The following is a 21,166-nucleotide window of genomic DNA, read 5'->3' on the forward strand; positions in this document are numbered from 1 at the left end:
AACCTTTTCACCCAGAACAAACCTTTTCCCGGGGGAGTCACTGCCTGCGCCCCAGCCTGAGGCAGCCCCGGGTGCCGTCCATCGCCATGGCCTCCCTGTCGTCACAGTTCCTGTAAATACTACCGGGCAGTACCGCAGCTTCTGTGTCTAAATCGGGGTTTGAGGGTTCCCGCACTGGGCTTAGGTCAGTAGATCATAGAGTTTTAACAGCCTCCCAAAGACAACTGCCCCATGGGAAGGAGTCTTCTGCCACCCTCCTGGGAAGTCCCGGGCCTGCCAGTAGGAAGGGGAGTGGACGAGATCCATTCCTCCCCAGATAAACTGCATAGGAGACATGCAGGTGTCTCTCTGAAAATACTGGTTCCTGGGCTCCAGTCATGGGGTCCTCAATGAGTGGGTTTGGGGTGATTCTGCAGCCATGTTCGGAGCCCCTGGACCAGGTGACCTGTGCGGCTTGATCTCCACTCTTCAGCCACCCATAAGGCTAGCGGAGGCCTGAAGCGCCCCCGATGCCTCCCGGCGATTGTGCATGACATGGTTTCTGTGCACAGGACTTCCTGTGCTGCTGATTGTACTGTGCTTGCCCCTAAGGGGAGCCATTGGGCCCTCCCTGCTGCCTTTACAGCTCCAATCCACTGTCTCAGAATCAAGCGCCAGCCACGCCCTGTGAGCTGGAGATTGCAGGGGCGTGTGGTGCCTGCTTGGGGTTGCTGTGATAATTGACTGCACATCAAGGCTACCTCCCTGCAAAAGCCACCCGCCCACCCTCCCCTCTGGCTGTGGGACCTGAGTGAGCAGGTGGTCTGGAGGCCTCAGCTGCTGAGGGAGGCCTGAGGAGAGGGGGGGCGGGGAGAGTGCCTCGGGAAGGGCAGTCCTCCTGTCCATGTTCTACAGGTGTCACTGCTGGCGGCTGCCCTGGGTGTGGGTTCCTGCTCACTGTCCATGGCAAGCATCTCCACTTGCTTTTCCCCTGGGCAGGGGCAGGAGCGGGGTGGGGGGTGGAAAGCAGGGGAGGTGGGGGAGGGGGAGCGGGAGACAGGGAGAGGGGGTGGAGGGGAAACAGGGGAGGCGGGGAGACTGGGAAGACTGGAGGCGGGGAGGAAGGGGAGATGGGAGAATGAGGGGAGTCCAGAGAACAAGGCGGTCTGCACTGCCTGCCTGCCACCTCCCCGCTCCTCAGTGGCTTCAGGGCCGGACTCCTGTGGCAGACTATGGGCTTGTGCCGGGGGATGGACAGCACCTGGAGGATTAGCCGTGACTCAGCCAGAGGCTGTGGTGGCTCAGCAGGGACTTCTCACCAGGAGCTGCCCACGCTGACCTGTTGCCAAGGGGAGGAGCGGAGGAGCTCAGCTGTTGGTGTGAGTTGCCCATTGGCCCGGGATTTCTTTCCCCCTGCTGTCTGTGTCAGGAATAAAGGGACATGTGATAAAATGAAGATAATTTTTATTTACTGGTTTTTATTGTGTGCATGTGTTTTTTCTTTTAATCTTTATTGTTGAAAGTATTGCATAGGCCCTCCTTCCCCCCATTAACCCCTACCTATTGCATAGGCCCTCCTTCCCCCCATTAACCCACTCTGTTCCCCCCAAGCCCTTGCCACCCATTGTCTGTCCACGCATATGTGCACCCACTGACAGTGACTTTTTTTTTTTAATTTTAATTTTTAAAATATATTTTATTGATTTTTTACAGAGAGGAAGGGAGAGATATAGAGAGCTAGAAACGTTGATGAGAGAAACATAGACCAGCTGCCCCTTGCACACCCCCTACTGGGGATGTGCCAGCAACCCAGAACCTGGGACCTTTCAGTCCACAGACCAATGCTCTACCACTGAGCCAAACCGGTTTCGGCTACAGTGATGTTTAACAGCATCTCACCACGCGCCTGCCCGCTTCCTCTGTGCCGGGCCCTTGGAGGCTCTGTGCCCTTTGTCCTTTGCGCCCCACTACCCCTTTAGGATTGGGGGAGGGGCCATGAGTCTCATGCTCCCAGTAGAAAGGCTCAGCACGTCCTGTTCAGACCTCTTTCCCACCCTGGTCGCTGCGACCGGGCAGTCATTTCGTTACCTGCCGGAGGGACTGTTCAGAGGTGTCCCAGGTGGAACCTCTGTGGGCGTTCCCATCCCAGACCCCCGACGAGCGTGGTCCGTTCTAGGCACGTCCTTCATTGTGCCGATGTTGGCGTACTTCTCTGGTGTTACCTCTGGTTCTAAGCGGGAGTGTGTTTGGAGGGAAACTTTTGGCCTGAGACTAGGCCCCTGATGCACAGGTTCCTCAGAGCGAGGGCTGGGGGAGGGAAGGCCGTGGAGATGCTCTTGGCTCCTTTCTTGCTGTGCATTTTGGGGTAAAAGATGGCTTATTTCTGTTCTATGGATTGGTTTCGGGTGTACAGCTCAGTGGTTAGACAGCCATATACTTTACCTGGTGTTCCCCTCCAATTTCCCACGCCCACTGGCACTGTCTGTGGTTTTCACAGTGTTTCCCGAGCTTTCCTGTCTTCCCGGGACTGTTCTGCAGCTGCCACTTCGTGCTGCTTGGTCCCTCACCTCTGTCACCAGAGCTCTGAGTCTCCCCCCCTCTCCCCCCAGTTCTCTCCATAGTCTGTTTCAGTTTCATTTGTTCCTTTGATCAATAGTAAGTGAGACCACACAGGGTTTGTCTTCCCTGACTGCACTGCGCATAATACTCTCGGAGCAAATGGTCAGGTGCCATCTTCGTGTGGCTGAGCCGTGGTCTGTGTGCGCTGTGTGTGGGTTGCTTTTATGCCCTTGGCCGGGCCGAGTGCTCGGGGCTCCCTGCGTGTGGCTGCTGTGAGGACACAGCCTGGCCGAGCGTCCCGCAGGGTCTTCCCGAGCACGCTTCGCTGCTGCGGGTCAGTCCCCAGGGGGACTCACTGGGCGGTGAGGCTGCTCATTTCCACTTTTTATTTACGTTTCCTGTTGGTGCCTGGACTTCCCTGAGCAGGAACATTCTGGAATTGACACTTCTTTCTAAAACCTCACGGGTCATTTTCATATATTTTCCAAGAGTTTGGATGCAGGCGCTTAGAACCCAGAGCAGAGTGTTACGGTGAGCTGCCTCCATTGGCTGGGGCAGGTGCTTCTCCACCTGGGGTATCCAGCCAGGGGGGTGGGGGCGGGGCGTAGGGCGGGGAGTGGGGGGAAGGCCCTGCAAGGGAGGGTTTCCTTGGAGCTTTGAAGGGAAGCCTCTCTGAAGGCGGGGCCGCAGGGGCTGCGTGGGGCAGCAGCAGGGCGGCGGTGGGATGTGCAGGCCGGAGGGGCAGGGGCTGCTGGGAGCCCAGGGCTGGACTTCCTCCTGCCGCGGCCTGAGAGGAGGGGTCGCAGAGACCTGGATCGGCGCTCTCTGCCCACTCCTGTTTCTGGGCACTTGTCCTGATTTTGAATGTTGACAGCAGCTCTCAGGATTTCTGTTAGTGTGGCAATCAGTGTGTTCTTCACACAGAAGGCGGTACGTAGTACCCTCAAGGGTTCTAAGATGGCACGAAATAGGAAAGATGCCCAAGATGCCCAAGAGACATGAAAACATGCTCCAAGTCACTAATCATCTGAGAGATGCAAATCAAAACGAGGACAGTGAGATATACCTCACACCTGTGAGAAGGCTACCGTCAACAAACAAGTGCTGGCTGGGATGAGGAGAAAAGGGAGCCCTCAGGCACTGCTGGTGGGAATGCCGACTGGTGCAGCCCCTGTGGAGAACAGTATGGCGTTTCCCAAAAAACTAAAAATGGAGCTGCCATTTGACTCAGTAATCCCACTTCTAGGAATATAGCCCAAGCAATCAGAAACACTGATCAGAAAGGATATATGCACCCCTATGTTCATAGCAGCACAATTTGCCATAGCTAAGACTTGGAAACAGCCCATCAGCAGACGAGTGGATTAACAAACTGTGGTCCTTCTACACAATGGAGTACTGGAACTTTTACCGTTTCCAACAGCAGGAGGGGCCTGGAGAGTATTATGCTGAATGAAATAGGCCAGTCAGAACTATACATATCACATGATCTCACTCACATGGAATCTAGTGAACCCAATAAACCGATGATCAAAAATAGACCCAGAGGGGCACAGGGCAGAGAGGAGAGCACTGGGCCTTGTCCCGCTATGGCCCGCCCTCCACGGCGCCGGGTCCGGAGCGGCAGCCAAGAGTGCCCATCACCCAGGCCTTTGGAGGCTCAGAGCCAAGACCTGCAGCGCCTGGCCCCATTCTGTGTCAGGGCCCAGGGAAGGGGAGACAGATGGTCTGCCTGAACCTTCACTGCCCGCTATCCTGGCCTCACTGCTCCTGGACCCCAGGTCCGGCTGTCCTGGCTGCGGAAGATGGGCCGTGTCCAGTGCCCCAGTGTCGGCTGTCAGGTGACTGCTCGTGCCGGGATGCTTGTCTTCCTCTTGAGCTCGATCCTGACAGCCCGTGGGACTGTCCTGAGAGGATGTCTGCCCATGAGCGCCTGATTGTCTAGAGCAGTCTGATCCGCCCATGACCAGATAGATCCCTGTCTTCTATCCCCACTCGAGTCTGAATGTCCACGGACAGACTCAGACGGCCCATGCGGGCTGTCTGTCCTTGGTGGGACCCAGAATGTGCAGAGCTGGCTCCTGACTGCCGTGGCAGACGCAGGGTGCCTTCCTGAAGCAGGTCCTGATTGGGTCTCTGAATCTTCTGAGTGTCCTTTGCTATCGCTGTTCTGATTAGTGCTGGACCTAGGTTTCTGGCTCTTTTATCATTAGAGGTGTAATGCCCTACTTCTTTTGTGACTTTGTTGTTCTGACCTGTAGATATCTCTATTGTTCAACTTTCCTCTGTTGAATTTAACTCTTAAATTATCAGTATGTTTGTTTTTCCCCAATTGATTGTCCTTTTTCCTGTATTTTTTTTCACGTGCATATGAGTCACTGTGTCTTGTTTTATTCAGTTTTGCACACCGTGATCCTGTGTTTTCATCATCTTTGCCTCGTTCCCCTGATTGGGCTGACACTTGACTATCGCCTTCTTCCTTGTGCTTCAGTAGAATTTGACCTACTTTTCTCTTTTCGCTTTTTGTCATGATTTCCCCCCATATGTGTCTCTCTGTCTGCAAGTAGGTGTGTCACCTTTTTTATTTTTTCTTTCAGAGCTAGACCCAGGCCTTTTTCCCTCTTCCTCTTGGGCTCTTGGATCCCTCTCCCATCACTCTCTGAATGCCTGGACTTTCCCTCTTTACCCTGCTCCTCCTCTTCCTCCTCTTTTCCTTTATGTTATGTTCCTCGTGTTTCTTTAGGTGTCCCTTTTTCTGCTTTGGTCTGATGCTTGGAAATTCATCTCATTTAGGGTCATAGTAAGCTTCAGCTAACTTGAATGCCATTAGAAAGAATTCTCCAAGTCTAATTTCTGGTTGTGGGCTATGTCACAGATATCCATGAAGACGTTGGCAGTGTCTGGGTCATCTGGATTCTGTACAGAAGACACACAAAGGGAGGGGCTATGAGGCAGACTCACGTGGTCAAATAACCCAAAGTCAACTTAGGGAATGGGAATTTTTGCTACTTAAATTTAAACCAAATCAGGTGTTCTTTGCTTAATATAGTTTAGTTTATTATGACGCGGCAGGAAATTAGAGGTATTAGAGGAAAAGAAAGAAATATTAAATACATGTGGTGACATGAAAAAATTGGTTGGCCAGGTTCCTCTTTTCCTACTTCAAATATCAAAATATTATAAAGCCAATAATTGAACTATCTTTTAAACACACTATCTTAATGTTCATTATGTAGGAAGAACATGGTGAAGGTCTAACTAATTGTTATTTATTTATTTGTCATTAAATATTCATATTATTATCCTTCAAAAGAAAAATAGACCCTGGGCCCTAGCTGGTTTGGCCTTTGGCTGAAAGGTTCTGGGTTTGATTCTGGTTAGAGGCCCAGTGCGTGAACTCATGCATGGGTGGGGGTCCAGCCAGCCTGGCCAGGGGGAGGGGACATGGGCAGTTGGCCAGCCTGCCTGCTGGTCGAATTCCTGGTCAAGGGGATAATTTTCATATTAGCCTTTTCTTATATAGGATATACACTTGAGTGGCCAGATTATTATGTGTTTAGAGATCATAATAATCTCACACTCAGTGTATATAAAAAGACCCAGAGTCATAGAAGCATGAACAGACTCTTGAACGACAGAGGGAAGATAGGGGGGCTGAGTGGGAAGAGATCAACCAATGAACTTGTATGCATATATGCGTAACCTATGGACACAGACAAAGGGGTATTGAGGGCCTGGGATGGGGGAAAACAGGAGCAACTGGAAGAGGTTAATGGGGAGAAAGGAGGACCTATGCAATACCTTCAACAATATATATAGATTTTAAAAAACAAAAACAGTAATGAGATTAGTTTTCCATAAGCAGAATTTGTCTAAAGGAAGTGTTCTTTATTCTGGAGTGTATGTTTTCTCAGGTTTCAGGGTTACAGTGTCCTTTGCTTAGGAGTGATGGTGATTACAGAGGGCGCATGCATGGCTGGGGGCGGGTTAGGAACATACCTGATGACTCCCAGAAGCTCAACTGCCAGCATGCCTCCCAGTGACCTGAAGCGAGGGCACTGATTAGCAGAGGCTCTCCCCTCACCGACATGGCCCTACCTCTGGTGCTGCCCTTCCGGATGCCAAGGTCCTGAAAGCAGTTTTGGGATACGAGGAAAGCAGGACTGAATGGGTCGGGGACCCTGACACCTTTCCTCATGTTCCAAGGCTGAAGCTCAGTCGCAGGTGCAGGTTAACACTTAATGGTCACAGCTACTTCACAACCCAGTGCAGATTTCACACCCACTGCCAGATCACACCCCACAGCCAGCTTCACACCCACTGCTGGTTCACATCCCACTGCCAGTTCACACCAACCAGCAGGTTCACACTCACTGTCAGTTCATACCCACTACCAGATCACACCCACTGCCAGGTTCATATCTACTGTCAGTTCACACCCCACTGCCACTTCAAACCAAATGCCAGGTTCACACCCACTGCCAGGTTCACACCCTACTGCCAGTTCACACCAACAGATAGGTTCACACCAACTGCCAAATTACATCCATTACTGGTTCACACCCCATTGCCAGTTCACACCTCACTGCATTTCACACCAACCGCCAGGTTCACACCCCATTGCTGGTTCACACCCACTGCCACAGCTGGGTTCCACTCCACTCAGCCTGCTATGCCTTCAGGAAGCAGGGAAACAGCAGATGAGTCATGCTCTGGCACAGTGGCTGTTTATCTTATCCTATGTAATAAAAAAGTAATATGCAAATTAATAATCACTCTGCTACACCCACAAGCCACACCCACCAACCAATCAGGAGAGAGTATGCAAATTAACCCAACCAAGATGGCTGCAGCCATGGAGCTAGCAGGAGGCTTGGGTTTCCCTAGCAATGGAGGAAGCCAAGCTTTGTGCACCCTCTGGCTGGCCCAGGCCTCCACTCAAGGCTACAAATTTCAATTATAGAAGATAAATAAATCCCAACAAAAATGGTGACAGCCACAGAGCAAGCAGAAGGCTTGGCTCTGCTCAAGGCTACAAAGTTTCAATTATAGGAGATAAATAAATTTCAGATTCTAGGGTCTCCAGGGGGTGTGACCGGCTTGAAAACCACCACAGGCCCCTTACCCAGGTTGCCCCTTGTCCCAAGGGAATCCCTACCCTGATTCGGGACACCCTTCATGGTCCCCACTTGTGCAACAGGCCTCTATCCTATTTTATAAAAGGATAATATGCAAATTGACCATCACTCCAACACACAAGATGGCTGCCCTTATGTGGTCAAAGATCCTATCCCCATGTGGACACAAGATGGCCACCACTAGATGATCAGCAGGAGAGGGCAGTTGGGAGGGAACAAGCTTACAAGGGAGGGCAGTTGGAAGCAATCAGGCTGGCAGGGGAGCAGTTAAGCATCAGGCTGGCAGGGGAGTGATTAGGGGATGATCAGGCTGGTAGGCAGAAGCGGTTAGGGGCAATCAGGAAGGCAGGCAGGCAAGCAGTTGGGAGCCAGCAGTCCTGAGGGATGTCCAACTGTTTAGGCCCTATCCTGATAGTCGGACAGTCAGACATTCCTTGAGGGGTCTCATTTGGAGAGGGTGCAGGCTGGGCTGAGGACCCCCCCTCCGCCATGCATGCATTTTATGCACTGGGCCTCTAGTCTTTCATAAAAGGAGTGATCATCAACCTCCTGTTGGCCTTTCTAATTTACTTTCATTTTACTGGTTTACAAAATTCGGAAGCATGGGAACGACTGCTAGCAAAAATCCAAAGGTCATTTCTTTGGAGTCCTGGAAAATAGTTCCTTATTTGGGACACTTGAGACCTCTATGAATAAAACTGCTGTTACTGACCATTTTCTCTTTTGCCCTCGCTGTGAGCTGAGGATGAGCCGTGCCACCGGGGGCCCAGGAAACACTCGTTCAAAGGAAGGTTTGAAAGCACCTTTCTGGCCTTGCTCTCTCTGGACAGGAAGGAGGTTCCGGTGTTTTGGAGCGCATGTCCCATGTGTGGAGTAAGGGTGAGGGGGACCAGATGGATTTCACAAATCAATGAGAGCCCGAGACCTTTTGCAGTTCTGTTATATTACGGAGAGCAGAGGACTAGAGTTTCTGGGGAAGTTGAGTGTGGTAGGATCTGTGTGTGGCGGGGATAAATAGGCCACCGCCTCCCTCCCCGCCGGGTGCTCCAGATTTAAGGGTCGTCGTCCTTTCTGAGTGACAGGAGACGTGAGCGTCATGGCCCTAATTGCTGTGTTGGTTTTGTCTCTTAGGTGAGTCTGAATGATTCCCACAACCAGATGGTGGTGCACTGGGCCGGAGAGAAGAGCAACGTGATTGTGGCCTTGGCCCGAGACAGCCTGGCCTTGGCCCGACCCCGCAGCAGCGACGTAAGTCTCGGCGTTTCTCGGCCATCCTCTTCCTCTGTGCCGCCAGCACGTCCCTTTGTGACCTGCCAGGGTTCTCATCCCACAAAACAGCGGGCCATTGGAGAATGGATGGCATGAGTTACATCTAGAGAAGAGAATCCAGAAAATAATAAATACTCCTTATTTGTTGACCACAGGGTCACGCAGTCAATTGCCAGCGGATCATGTGACGTGTGATTATTCTTGGGAGGTGACAGGGTGCGGTCTGGTGGTATCTGTTCACGATGCCGGGAGGGCCTTCTGGGCAGAGTGTAGGTCTGCTCACAGTCTGGACAGAGCTCACGGCCCTTCTGTCCTCATTCTCCCAACACCTTACAGTTGGGTGAACTGTTGAATCAGATTTGATCATATTCTTTTTAAAACTTTTATTTAAAAAAATTTTGCCAAAACCGGTTTGGCTCAGTGGTAGAGCGTCGGTCTGCGGACTGAAAGGTCCCGGGTTCGATTCCGGTTAAGGGCATGTATGTTGGCTGCGGGCACATCCCCGGGTAGGGGATGTGCAGGAGGCGGCTGGTCGATGTTTCTCTCTCATCGACGTTTCTGGCTCTCTATCTCCCTCCATTCCTCTCTGTAAAAAATCAATAAAATATATTAAAATAAAATAAAATAAAATAAAATAAAAAAATAAAAAATTTTTTACTTTTGTTAATCCTCATATGAGGGTGTTTTCTCATTGATTTTTAGAGAGAGTAGAAGGAAGAGGGAGAGCCAGAGAGAGAGAAACATTGACGTGAGAGACACACATTGATTGTTGTCTTCCATGCTCGAAGGATTGAGCCTGCAACCAACACACATGCCCTTGACCAGAATTGAACCTGGGACCCTTCAGTCCAAGGGTCGATGCTCTGTCCACTGAGCCACACTGGCCAGGGTGATTTGCTCATGTTCTTATTCCCTCAGTTGCCTTACACAGTGCTTAGCAGGTAGGCTCTGTTAAGACCCAAGACCAAGCGCCACATACTCACAGTCCTGCGGGAGGCGCTCTGGGGACGGGCAGGAGTCACACTGTCTCCAAGCTGACTTCATCCTGTACCTCTACCAAGAACCTTGGTCTCCTCCATCTTTCTTGAAGTCACGTCCTCTGGGGCAGTGTGCCATTTGTCCCTCTCAGTGGAGGTGCAGGTTTGGGAAACACGCCCTGTAACCTAGTCTGAACGTGTGACTGCACTTGGCCTTGGTGTCCGGGACGCTGGGGCGTGGAAGGATTTGTGAGCTGGAGCAGAAAGACTTTCCAGGCCGTGACGCGCTCTGGATGCTGGTGGGAAGCAGGAGCAGGGCCCTGTGTTGCCAGATCTTCTGAAATTTCGAGAGAAGCTCAGAGATCCGGATTTTTATGTGAATACTGCTGATTCTTATTGTTGGCACCTGATGTGTAGTCCTTCATACAACCTATAAACTGAGTAACACGCATGAGGGCAGCTGGCCCTGGGCCTCCCGGCTGTGGCCTCTGCTCCAGACTCCCTATCGTGGGGGGAGAAGCAGCTGCTGCGGGTCAGGGCGGCGTTGGCGTGGGGGGCCAAATGGGGGACAGGTGCTCTGGCCAGAGGACACTTCCTGGGGACTAGCCAGCATGTCACGTTAGCCTGAGCACACAGTCACCATGCCTGAGTCTAGACTTGGTTCTGTGAGGTCCCTCATGTGTCCACTCTGAGTTGGATGTGCTCTGGGGGTGGGGGAGGGGTGCCTGGAGGAGCCCCAGGAGCCGTTTCCCAGTGGAATGGGGAACCTGCGGGTAGGGAGGGACCAATGCACAGGTGTGTTGGTGGGGGGTCGGAGCAGGGGCCCGTGAACGCCTGGACCTGACAGCCACTTGGTGTGGTGGCTGCAGCAGGCCAGCCATCGCTTTAGCCTGTTTAAGATGCTACGCGTGTGAAGCCCAGTCACAGCGTGCCCATGCCCTCTGCCCATGGGGGTCAGCATAGTCTCTGCCATAGATGTCTCCTCCGAGCGCAGGACATGGCTCTGCTCCCGGGGCTCACCACGGCAGGCTTGACCTCCCAGCACCGGCATTTCCATCTCGCTGGGCGCCTCTGTGGAGACCACGAGGACTTTTCTGTCTTCGGGAACGTTGTGGGAACAGACTGCCCAGCAGAGGGAGGAGGCTTTAGGTGACTTTTTGGGGACATTTCCACAGATGGCAGACACTTTCTCAGTCCCTCCCCACAGACCAACGCTTTCTGCCTCGATGCAGTTTGTCAAACAGGAGCTCAGCCTGCGGAGCGGGTTACACTGTTCCCACTCTCCTGGCTTCCTCTCCAGGGACTGTCTCCCCCCGGCTCTCCGTCCCCCAGCCAGGGACAGACAGGCACCTGCTTCTCCTCTGGGGGTCTTCTTGTCACACCGGGAACCACAGGCAGAGCAGCCAGGAGCTGCATAGGACCGAGGCAGGTGGTCGAAAGGGACGGCTCTTCCCGCCATGTTTCTCACCAACTCTTTCCCCTCCTGCTTCCCTGGCTCAGGTGTACGTGTCTTACGACTACGGGAAATCGTTCCAGAAAATCTCCGAGAGGCTGAACTTCGGTGCCGGAAACAGCAGCGAGGCGGTGATCGCCCAGTTCTACCACAGCCCCGCGGACAACAGGAGGGTGAGGGCGCTGCGGCTGGAGTCACGGGCTGTACCCGGGGCGAGGGCTGCACGCAGAGCTGGGCACAGGCCCTTTGTCATCTTCGCAGCGTGACTGGTGGCCGGTGACTGTTATTCGGTTTCCCTGGGAGTTTGACAGAGTCCAGTGCTCAGGTGGCACCAACATACCAAACCAGCCAGGTGCCGGCCGGGTAGGGTCCAGGCCAGCAGTGGCTGGTGACGGCACCGGAAACCGGCCTGCTGATGACTGGTGGCTCCTAGGTGGCAAATGGGTTACCAGTCCCCAGGCCTTCTCTTGCAGTCTCATCTAGACTGGTGCTGCCCGCTCTTTCTGGCATCACCAGCGTGTGTGTGTGCGTGTGTGTGCACCCTCCTCTCTCCAACCTGTCCTGGTGCAGAGGTCACCAAGGCAGTAGATGGTGCTGTGTCTTCTGTCTGTCTTCCCAACTGGCTGGTCTGGTGCTTGTTTCTACAGAAGACCCCATCCCCCACCACACTGTGACTTGGCGGAGGCTGCCCTGGCCCCAAGGGAGGCAGGAGGAGGGGAGAGGACCATGCAAGAGTCCCCCCCCCCCCCCCCCCCAAGGCTTCCTGCCAGGGGGAGCTCTGGCTCCACTAGGAGTTGTGTTTGCTGCTTCGTCCCCATGCTCATGGCTGCTCTCAGGATGCTGAGGGAAGGGCACCTGCTCCTCTTCCCGCCCAGAAGGGGGCCAGGGAGGGAGATGCCCAGGGGTCCCCGTGCCTGTGGTCTGTGGGCAGAGGTGGGATTGAAAGTATTCAGCCACTGGGTTGGCACTGACCAGTCAGACCTGCCTGATGTGGGCGCTGGTCCCAGAGGCCGCCCTGCGGGTGCGCATTAACCCTTTGCTGCTGGACGTGGAGAGGTCTGGGGAAGAGGCCAGCCACCGCAGCTTTGGGAGGAACACACACAGGTGCAGGGAAGTGAGGTACGGAAGAAATTTTTAAAAATGTATTTGTATTGATTTCAGAGAAGAAGAGAGAGGAGAGAGAGAGAAACATCAATGATGAGAGAGATTCATTGATTGGCTGCCTCCTGCATGCCCCACACTGGCTAAAGCTCAGCCCTGCTTAATCTCAGAGTGGAGTGGCCAACTTGCTTCTTGCCTAACTTCTCACCAACCTGCAGGTGACAGACACCCCTCCCCCCTTACCTTCCTGCAGATGACAGGACACCCCTCCCCCCTTACCTTCCTGCAGGTAACTGGACACCCCTCCCCCCTTACCTTCCTGCAGGTGACAGACACCCCTCCCCCCTTACCTTCCTGCAGGTGACAGGACACACCTCCCCCTTACCTTCCTGCAGGTGACAGGACACCCCTCCCCCCTTACCTTCCTGCAGGTGACAGACACCCCTCCCCCCTTACCTTTCTGCAGGTGACAGACACTCCTCCTCCCTTACCTTCCTGCAGGTGACAGGATTCCTCCCTCCCCCTTACCTTCCTGCAGGTAACAGGACACCTCTCCCCCCTTACCTTCCTGCAGGTGACAGGACACCCCTCCCCCCTTACCTTCCTGCAGGTGACAGGACACCCCTCCCCCCTTACCTTCCTGCAGGTGACAGGACACCCCTCCCCCCTTACCTTCCTGCAGGTGACAGGACACCCCTCCCCCCTTACCTACCTGCAGGTGACAGGACACCCCTCCCCCCCTTACCTTCCTGCAGGTGACAGGAACCCCTCCCCCCCTTACCTTCCTGCAGGTGACAGGAACCCCTCCCCCCCTTACCTTCCTGCAGGTGACAGACACCCCTCCCCCCTTCCCTTCCTGTAGGTGAAGGACACCCCTCCCCCCTTACCTTCCTGCAGGTGACAGGACACCCCCCCCCCTTACCTTCCTGCAGGTGACAGGACACCCCTCCCCCCTTACCTTTCTGCAGGTGAAGGACACCCCTCCCCCCTTACCTTCCTGCAGGTGACAGACACCCCTCCCCCCTTACCTTCCTGCAGGTGAAGGACAATGCCAGGCAGGTGACTTGGGACTCTCAGCACCTCTTGTGAGGTGGAGCTGCCCAGGGTGCAGCTGACCGCAGTGTCCGTCTCCCGGGGATCGATCTGTGTGCCCCCGCCTCCCAAGAATCGAATGACGCTTGGACGACGCAGTGTGTCATATTGTACCTGCTGCTACAGTTTTTCACGTCCCAGAGCTAACACTGGCTTATGCTGTGGCCTTGACACATCTCACTGCACTCTAGAGCCTTCCTTTCAGCTTACCTGCCCCTTCTCACTTCCCGCCACAGGGCTCACCACCCTTTTTGGCGAGGGCTGTGGTGAGCGGCTGCTGAGCTGCAGGTCGGGGCGGTCAGAGTCAGGGAGGAGGATGTCAGGGTCTGTGCAGGAGGTTCAGTGCAGGGAGAGGTCTGGTCAGGGCACCACGCTGGGCATGGAGGTGCAGGGTATGAGGTGCTGAGGGGGAGAGGGAGCAGCATGCGTATAGCACTGGGTGCGGGGCGCACGGCAGTGAGTGCAGGGCGTGGTGCTGGGTGCAGGGTGTGCAGCAGTGGGTGCAGGGCGTGTGGCAGTGGGTGCGGGGCGTGGTGCTGGATGCAGGGCGTGGTGCTGGGTGCGGGTGTGGTGCTGGGTACAGGGCATGCAGCAGTGGGTGCTGGGCATGGTGCTGGGTGCAGGGCGTGGTGTTGGGTACGGGGCATGTGGCAGTGGGTGCGGGGCGTGGTGCTGGGTGCGGGGTATGGTGCTGGGTACAGGGCATGCGGCAGTAGGTGCGGGGCGTGGTGCTGGGTACAGGGCGTGGTGCTGGGTGCAAGGCATGGTGCTGGGTGCTGGGCTGTGGAGCAGATTCCTCAGGCGGAGCTGGTGGGGCTGGGAGCTGCTGGGAGTGAGAAGGGGCCGCCTTCTTGGAGATGGAGTGACAGGGCCTGGGCTGGGCAGGTTGCAGCTCTTTCCGGCTTCCAGTTCCCCAGGAGGCTGGTGCCCGCCCTGGACTTCTCAGCAAGGAAAGGACCACTCTCCTTTGGGGATTAGTTTTGTTGCTTTTGCTTCTGTGTCTTGGAAGGCAGTTTGCTCCAAGACACATCCAGAAGCCTGGCGCATGCTGTCCACAGCGCACCTGTGGCCGGTCAGGAGGGCTGTCACAGAGTGCCAGCAACTGCTCTGCACAGTCAGTGCCACAAAGGCCGGAGGAGAGGGCTGAAAGGTGTGCCTGGAGTGGAAAGCAGGTGACAGGCCACGTGGGCATGAGGACGTGGCTGTGCGATGAGGGCGTGGCTGTGTGGCAGGTGGGCGTGGCTGTGTGGGTGTGGCTATGTGGCAGGGTGTGGCTGTGCGGTGAGGGCATGGCTGTGTGGCAGGTGGGTGTGGCTGTGCGGTGAGGGCATGGCTGTGTGGCAGGTGGGTGTGGCTGTGCGGTGAGGGCATGGCTGTGTGGCAGGTGGGTGTGGCTGTGTGGTGAGGGCGTGGCTGTGTGGCAGGTGGGTGTGGCTGTGTGGCAGGTGGGCGTGGCTGTGCGGTGAGGGCGTGGCTGTGTGGTAGGTGGGCATGGCTGTGAGGGTGTGGCTATGTGGCAGGGTGTGGCTGTGCGGTGAGGGCGTAGCTGTGTGGTAGGTGGGCGTGGGTGTGTGGGTGTGGCTATGTGGCAGGGTGTGGCTGTGCGGTGAGGGCGTGGCTATGGCAGGTGGGTGTGGCTGTGTGGTGAGGGCGTGGCTGTGTGGTAGGTGGGCGTGGCTGTGCGGTGAGGGCGTGGCTGTGTGGCAGGTGGGCGTGGCTGTGTGGGTGTGGCTATGTGGCAGGGTGTGGCTGTGCGGTGAGGGCGTGGCTGTGTGGCAGGTGAGCTGTGGGCAGGTGGGTGTGGAGTCTATTTTGCGTTGCCTGCAGTCCCATTTCCTCTTTCTCTGTCCGAATTGCCAGGTGCAGCCCTGGTTCCTGCAGGTTCCTGGCCTCAGCGCACAGTCAGGCCGGGTCTAAACACACCCTGCGGGGAGTGCCTCATGGTCAGGCCAGCTGGCGGCTGCGGGCCGCGGGTGCAGGAGGCCGAAGCCAGGAAGAATCAGTGCTGACACGCGTGGGCCCTGTGGATGGAGCAGGGGTGGGCGCCAGAGAGCCGGCACTTAGGTTAGAATGGAAGCTGCAGGCCGGCTCCAATGGCAGGAGCAGCTGTGGGAGCCCTGGGGGAGGAGAGGCGAGGGCAGACTCCGGAGTGCAGCGTGGCCTGCAGCCGCAGGGGTGTTGCTGGGGTGGAGGAGTGCAGTGAGGCACCTGGGGATGGTACTCAAAGCTCCTGTCTTGAGATGGAGGGCTTGCTTTTTGCCTTGAAGACTGTAAAAAACCCTAGCTGTGTTGCTCAGTGGCTAGAGCATCCTCCTATAGACTGAAGGGTCCCGGATTCTATTCCAGCCAAGGGCACATGCCCAGATTGTGGGCTCAATCCCCAGTAGTGGGCATGTAGGAGGCAGCTAGTCAGTCATCTGTCTCATCATGGATGTTTTTCTCTCTCATCCTTGAAGTTTCTCTCTGAAATCAATAACAAATATTTTACAAAAGGAAAATGACTGTGGGAGCAGGGGACTCTCTGAGGAGGGCGTCACTGGGAAGGGTTCTCAGGGAACATGGGCCCGGAAGCCTGCGGGAGGCTGGAGGGGAAGATGGAGGAGTCGACATGCGTGGGAATGCGGCACGGAGTGCTGGTCCTCAGCCGGAACATCCCCTCAGTGCTGCTCGTCCCTGGTCTCAGGAGGCCCTAGGCGAAGACCCGTGCTGACCCCATGCCGCCTCCAGCAGGGGTGGGCCGTGGGCCGCAGTGGGAGCAGGGACAGACGCGGTGTGACCGCTGTGTTAAAGGCAGACGGCAGGGTCATTGCTGGCGGGAGCGCAGGCTAAAGCAGGCAGAGGCGTCCACCCCCGCTCTGGTTGTGAGCTGCGCTGGGAGAAGGTGTGATGCGACTAGAACCCAGGACACGGGGAGCAAGAATTAGGCTTTGGGGGACGGTGTCAGAATCCCGTTGTCACAGTGAAACCCCGTGGCCCGCAGAGTGGACGTGCTAAGATAGAGGTTCGGCGCTGGGCTCCTGTGAGAAGTCTGGGAGGCGGGGTATCGGGAAGGCAGGTAGGCTGTTTAGGAGGCAGTCCGTGAAGCTGTGAGAAGGATTACCAAGGCGTGGGCCAGGGGTGAGGGGTGAGAGCAGGGGCGGAGGGGAGGTGGAGGGGGATGTGTGAGGGAGGAGCAGCGTGGACCAGAACAGCAGCAAAGTGAGCTGAGGTCAGAGGTGGTGAGGGCTGGTGATGGGAGGTGAGGTAAGACAGGTTTCCAGAAAAAGGAGGGGGTGATGAGGAAGGCACGGACCTGAGTCCAGTGATCCAAGGTGAGACTGTGCGTCGCGTTCAGGAGGGGCTGCCCTTCGGATGAAAGCAAAGGTTCAGAGAGGTGCTTTGAACCAGCCGGGCATGGAGGTGAACGTGGCCACTCCTGGGTGCCCTTGGGGGTGACTTCAGTGGCCTCGTTATACAGAGGCGACAGAATCGCCGCTGGAGACCTCTGTATAACGCTGGGAGTGCTCGGTGCTCCGATAAGCGAGGCACTTGAGCCCAGTGCAGTGCCTGGCAGAGCAGAGGCTCGTGCCCATGTCACCTGTGAGCTGTGATGGGTGCACTTCCGCCCACTCTGAAGCAGGACACCGCAGGAAGCCGGGGGAGAGGCTCCTTTGTGAACTCGGAGCCTCTACCCCTCCCCAGGCTTCAGGGTGGTTCCGGGCGGCGGCGTTCCTAAGAGCGCTTTTCTGCAGAACTGGGTGACTGTGCTCACAGGGTCCCGTGTGGTTCTGGCCCGGAGTGCAGTGTTTCCCTTCAGAGCTTTGCCGGCCTTTAGCATGAGCTTCCCTGGCTTCTGCAGGGGCTGAGTTTACATAAGATGCTGGAGGAGGCACAGGGAGGAGGCACAGGGAGGAGGCACAGGGAGCGCCATGAAGAACACCTTCCTGCAAGCCAGCAGCTAGGCCAGCGTGGGGAGAGGGTGCACAGTGACGGGAGCAGGAATGAGTGCGGGCAGCTTGGGGAGGAGGGGCGGCGGGGGGAGAGGCCTGGCGTGGGGAGAGGGTGCACAGGGACAGGAGCGAGAAGGAATGGGAGTGGCGTGGGGGGAGAGCAGCCTGGGGAGGAGGCGTGGTGTGGTGCTGAGAGGACTGTGAGCCAGGGCTCTGCGCCAGCTGGAAGCATGTAGGGAACGTGTTAGCACTGACTCCGTGGGGTTGTGGTTTCTGGGGCTTCAGTGACTGGTTCCCCTGCTCTAGTTTGGGGTTCACAGTGTCCACGGAGCCCCTTGTGCTCCTGGGAGCAGGGCTGCCGCCCAGCTCCTGAGGGTCCCGCCTGCTGCCGTGTGAGTTTGCAGCCTTTTTACTTATTTTATTTTATTTTTATCTTAAGCTAGAGGCCCAGTGCACTGGAGGGGGGTCCCTCAGCCCAGCCTGCCCCCTCTCACAATCCCGGAGCCTCAGGGGCGGGAGGTGACCTGCCAATCAGGGGAAGGTGATGCCCCCTCACACCTCTGCTGCTGCCACTGCCGGCAGCACAAGCCTTAGCCGGCCCTGGCTACCTGAGCCTCAGGCGGCACTGGGTGGCTGGGCAGCTGCCATCTGAGGCTTGCCTGCTCCTCAGGCTGGCCCCGGGTGGCTGGGGGGCTGAGGGGACTGGGTGCTGCCATCTTGTGGCTGTGAGTGCCGCCATCTTTGTGCGGGTGTGATGGGCAATGAGCATATTCCCTCTTTATTGAATAGGATTCTTAGTGTTGAAAGTGTTACATATGTCACTGGCATTTCCTCAAAAAACTAAAAATGGAACTCCCATTTGACCCTGCAATCCCACTTCTAGGAACATATCCCAAGAAACCAGAATCGTCAGTCAGAAAGGATATGTGCACTCTGTGTTCGTAGCAGCACAATTCACCATAGCTAAGAATTGGAAACAGCCCAGGTTCCCCTCAGCAGACGTGTGGGTAAAATCTGTGGTACATCTACACAGTGGAGCATATGCAGCCGTATTTTTTATTTTCTAACCGTTAGTCCAGGCTCTCATGAACTGCTGTCAAATCCACGCTATATTGTTCTCCTCTCCTCTCTGCCTGGGACTTAGAATGTTCTCTGAAAGCCTTGCCTGCCCTTCAAGGCCCAACTCTTACCCGGAGTCATCTCTGATCTTGCAGACCGTGACCATCTGTAATCTCCGCTCTCCTAGGATGCACCACGCTCCTCATTCAGTCTCACTTCCCCTGACTTAGAGTCAGTGTGGGCATGCCGTGCCCCCTGTCCGCCACCCCCATCCCGAATAGATCCTAGGCCACCCCCGGGGAAGGGCCCTGCGCTTTCACTGTGGCACCCCGTGTCTGGTCCCTGGTGAATATCCAGGTGTACGTTTGCCAAACAGTTGCCTCATTCTTTCCCCTCGAAGCTGCGTAGGCTGCAGTCATTCTCTCGCTCAGTGTCACTGGGCTGTGCGGAGCCGGAATGAGGCCTGGCTCCATGGAGCTCCTTCCTGCGTGTCTCCCAGGCCTGTGCACCATGCCCGCAGGTGTTAGCGCTCCCTTGCCTGGCACGGTGGGCAGAGGGTGGAGCTGGTTTCCCAGTGGACGAGGCTTCCCTGGAAGGCGTGCCAGAGACAAGTCCCAGCTGTGTGCAGCCCATCAGACGCAGGACTTCCTGTCTTGGCTCTCCATAGCCAACTTTCGATAGTGGCCCAGTGGCTCACAAAAACTAGGCTTGACTATGAGAGAAATGCTCACCTGTCCGAGTTCAAATAACGGACTTGGAGACAGAAGTGTGGCGAAAACGAGACCTTTAATACGTTCTTGCAAGAGCAGGAGTGGGGACAGGCTCAGGAGCAGTGGTCACAGGCTGTTTATCTGGAGGATGTGAGTCCCTCCTCCGGCTCCTCATTGGCTGAGCACCAGGGGTCACCTGATTCCTCATAGGTCGTCCAGGTCCGCCCTCTCCCATTGGCCATTTAAAAGAATGTCCGAGGCCTTTTCCACTTGCCTCCCCTCCCCTGTCTCCTTGAGGGGGCACCTCGGGAGTGGGTGTTTCCTCCATGGTGCTGGCCACGCCCACAGTTGTTGGTTCTCACATCCTCTCCCCCCTCCCCACATTCTGTTTGTTCTGGGGACTCAGTGACCGCCTCATCCAAAGCTGGCCCTGCTGGAGGTGGACCCCAGAGGCCCACTTCCCCCAGAGGGTCATTCTCTGGTTAAATGCAAGCTCTGTCTGGCTCGCCGGCCCACCCTTTGCTGAGCCATACCGGGTGTGCACCTGCCTCCCTCAGTGCGGGAGAGCGTGAGAGGAGACAGCGGGAGGGGTGAGCCCTGCAGGCCTAGGCTTGGCGCTGGGCCGGGCCGTAGGCCCAGGTGCCTGGCGCTCACTGCAGGAGGGTGTAGGACGGCTCCGCCAGGCCCGCTGCAGCTGCTCCTTCCCCTGCAGTACATCTTCGCAGACGCCTACGCCCAGTACCTCTGGATCACGTTCGACTTCTGCCACACCATTCGAGGTTTTTCCATCCCGTTCCGGGCAGCCGATCTCCTCCTGCACAGCAAGGTCTCCGACCTCCTCCTGGGCTTCGACAGGTCTCACCCCAACAAGCAGGTAAGAGAGTGTTCGGAACTGGAGGGGGCGGGGAGGATGGGGCTCTGCCAGGTCCCCTTCTGCCTGGCCTGTGGACTGCATGCCCTTGGAGTGACTTCCCTCGGCCCTTCCCTCCTTCGCCCGCAAGCTTGGCCTCTAGCTGTGGTGCTCTCCCTGGCAGGGACGCGCCTGAGCAGGGCATACCTGGCGCCGCCCGGCAGGCCCTGTTCCTTAGTGCGACGCCCTCTCGGGCTGGAGCTTGTCAGCCTCAGAGCGGGGGATCCTGGCGTCAGCCCTGCTGGCCCGCCTGCCGCGTCTCCGTGTGCCTCCCCCCTCTGCCTTACACACAGCCGCTGCCTGCCATGTACCTGGATCTACCGCAGACGTTCCTGCTCTTCTCTGGTGTGCGTGTGCCTCTGCACATAGCATAAGTGTGGCGCTCTCCTCTAATCCGGTTGGAGGAGGGTGAGCGATGGGGAACGAGAGCGGAGCAGCTCTTACATTTCAAGGTTGAAAGTGGCTGAGCTGAGACGCATGGTCTGGCGTGACCTGTGAGCCCTGCCGGTCCCGGAGGATTGGGTCTCGGATGCGTTTTGACAGGCGGGGATACTAACCACTATACTAACGAGGAGCTGTTTCGGATACGTTTTGAAAGACGTGGCTCAGAACAAGCTTGGAACAGACCCTTTTCTTTGCAGGTTGTTTAGCCAAAACTTGGTCCGTTGAGCTGTGCGTGCATAGGGGGGCCTCGGTGTGGTCAGGGCCAATCACCTGGGGACAGTTGCTCTCTGCAGTCTAGTCTGCTCCTCACCACGGGCTGTCAGGCCAGAGGAACCCGCCCGTGTGCCTGGGGTGTGCCTGGGGTGTGCCTGGGAAGTGGGGCTTCGGCAGGCTTCTTGCTCAGAGCCACCCTCCCATGTGTTCAGCGGTGCTCTGTCCTTCCTGATCCTGCACTTGACCAGCATCCTTTCCATCGCCTTCACTGCTGTGGCCCTTGTACAGTTTTGTTTTGTTTTTTTTAATTAATTAATTAATTACTGTATTTCA

At 56.2% G+C, this 21,166-nt stretch overlaps 1 protein-coding gene across 2 annotated transcripts in view; it reads left to right on the forward strand.

The window, feature by feature from the left end:
* Nucleotides 1–21,166, forward strand: part of SORL1 (sortilin related receptor 1) — a 139,204-nt gene that overhangs the window by 11,161 nt on the left and 106,877 nt on the right. For both annotated transcript variants that reach the window (XM_036412607.2, XM_045572359.1), the window contains exons 2-4: nucleotides 8,808–8,924; nucleotides 11,423–11,548; nucleotides 19,979–20,140. In XM_036412607.2, the coding sequence (XP_036268500.1) occupies nucleotides 8,808–8,924; nucleotides 11,423–11,548; nucleotides 19,979–20,140 (405 nt within the window). The remainder of the gene's footprint in view (nucleotides 1–8,807; nucleotides 8,925–11,422; nucleotides 11,549–19,978; nucleotides 20,141–21,166) is intronic.

The sequence above is a fragment of the Pipistrellus kuhlii genome, unplaced genomic scaffold, assembly GCF_014108245.1.
Source record: "Pipistrellus kuhlii isolate mPipKuh1 unplaced genomic scaffold, mPipKuh1.p scaffold_m20_p_45, whole genome shotgun sequence".
In the NCBI taxonomy this organism is placed as follows: domain Eukaryota; kingdom Metazoa; phylum Chordata; class Mammalia; order Chiroptera; family Vespertilionidae; genus Pipistrellus; species Pipistrellus kuhlii.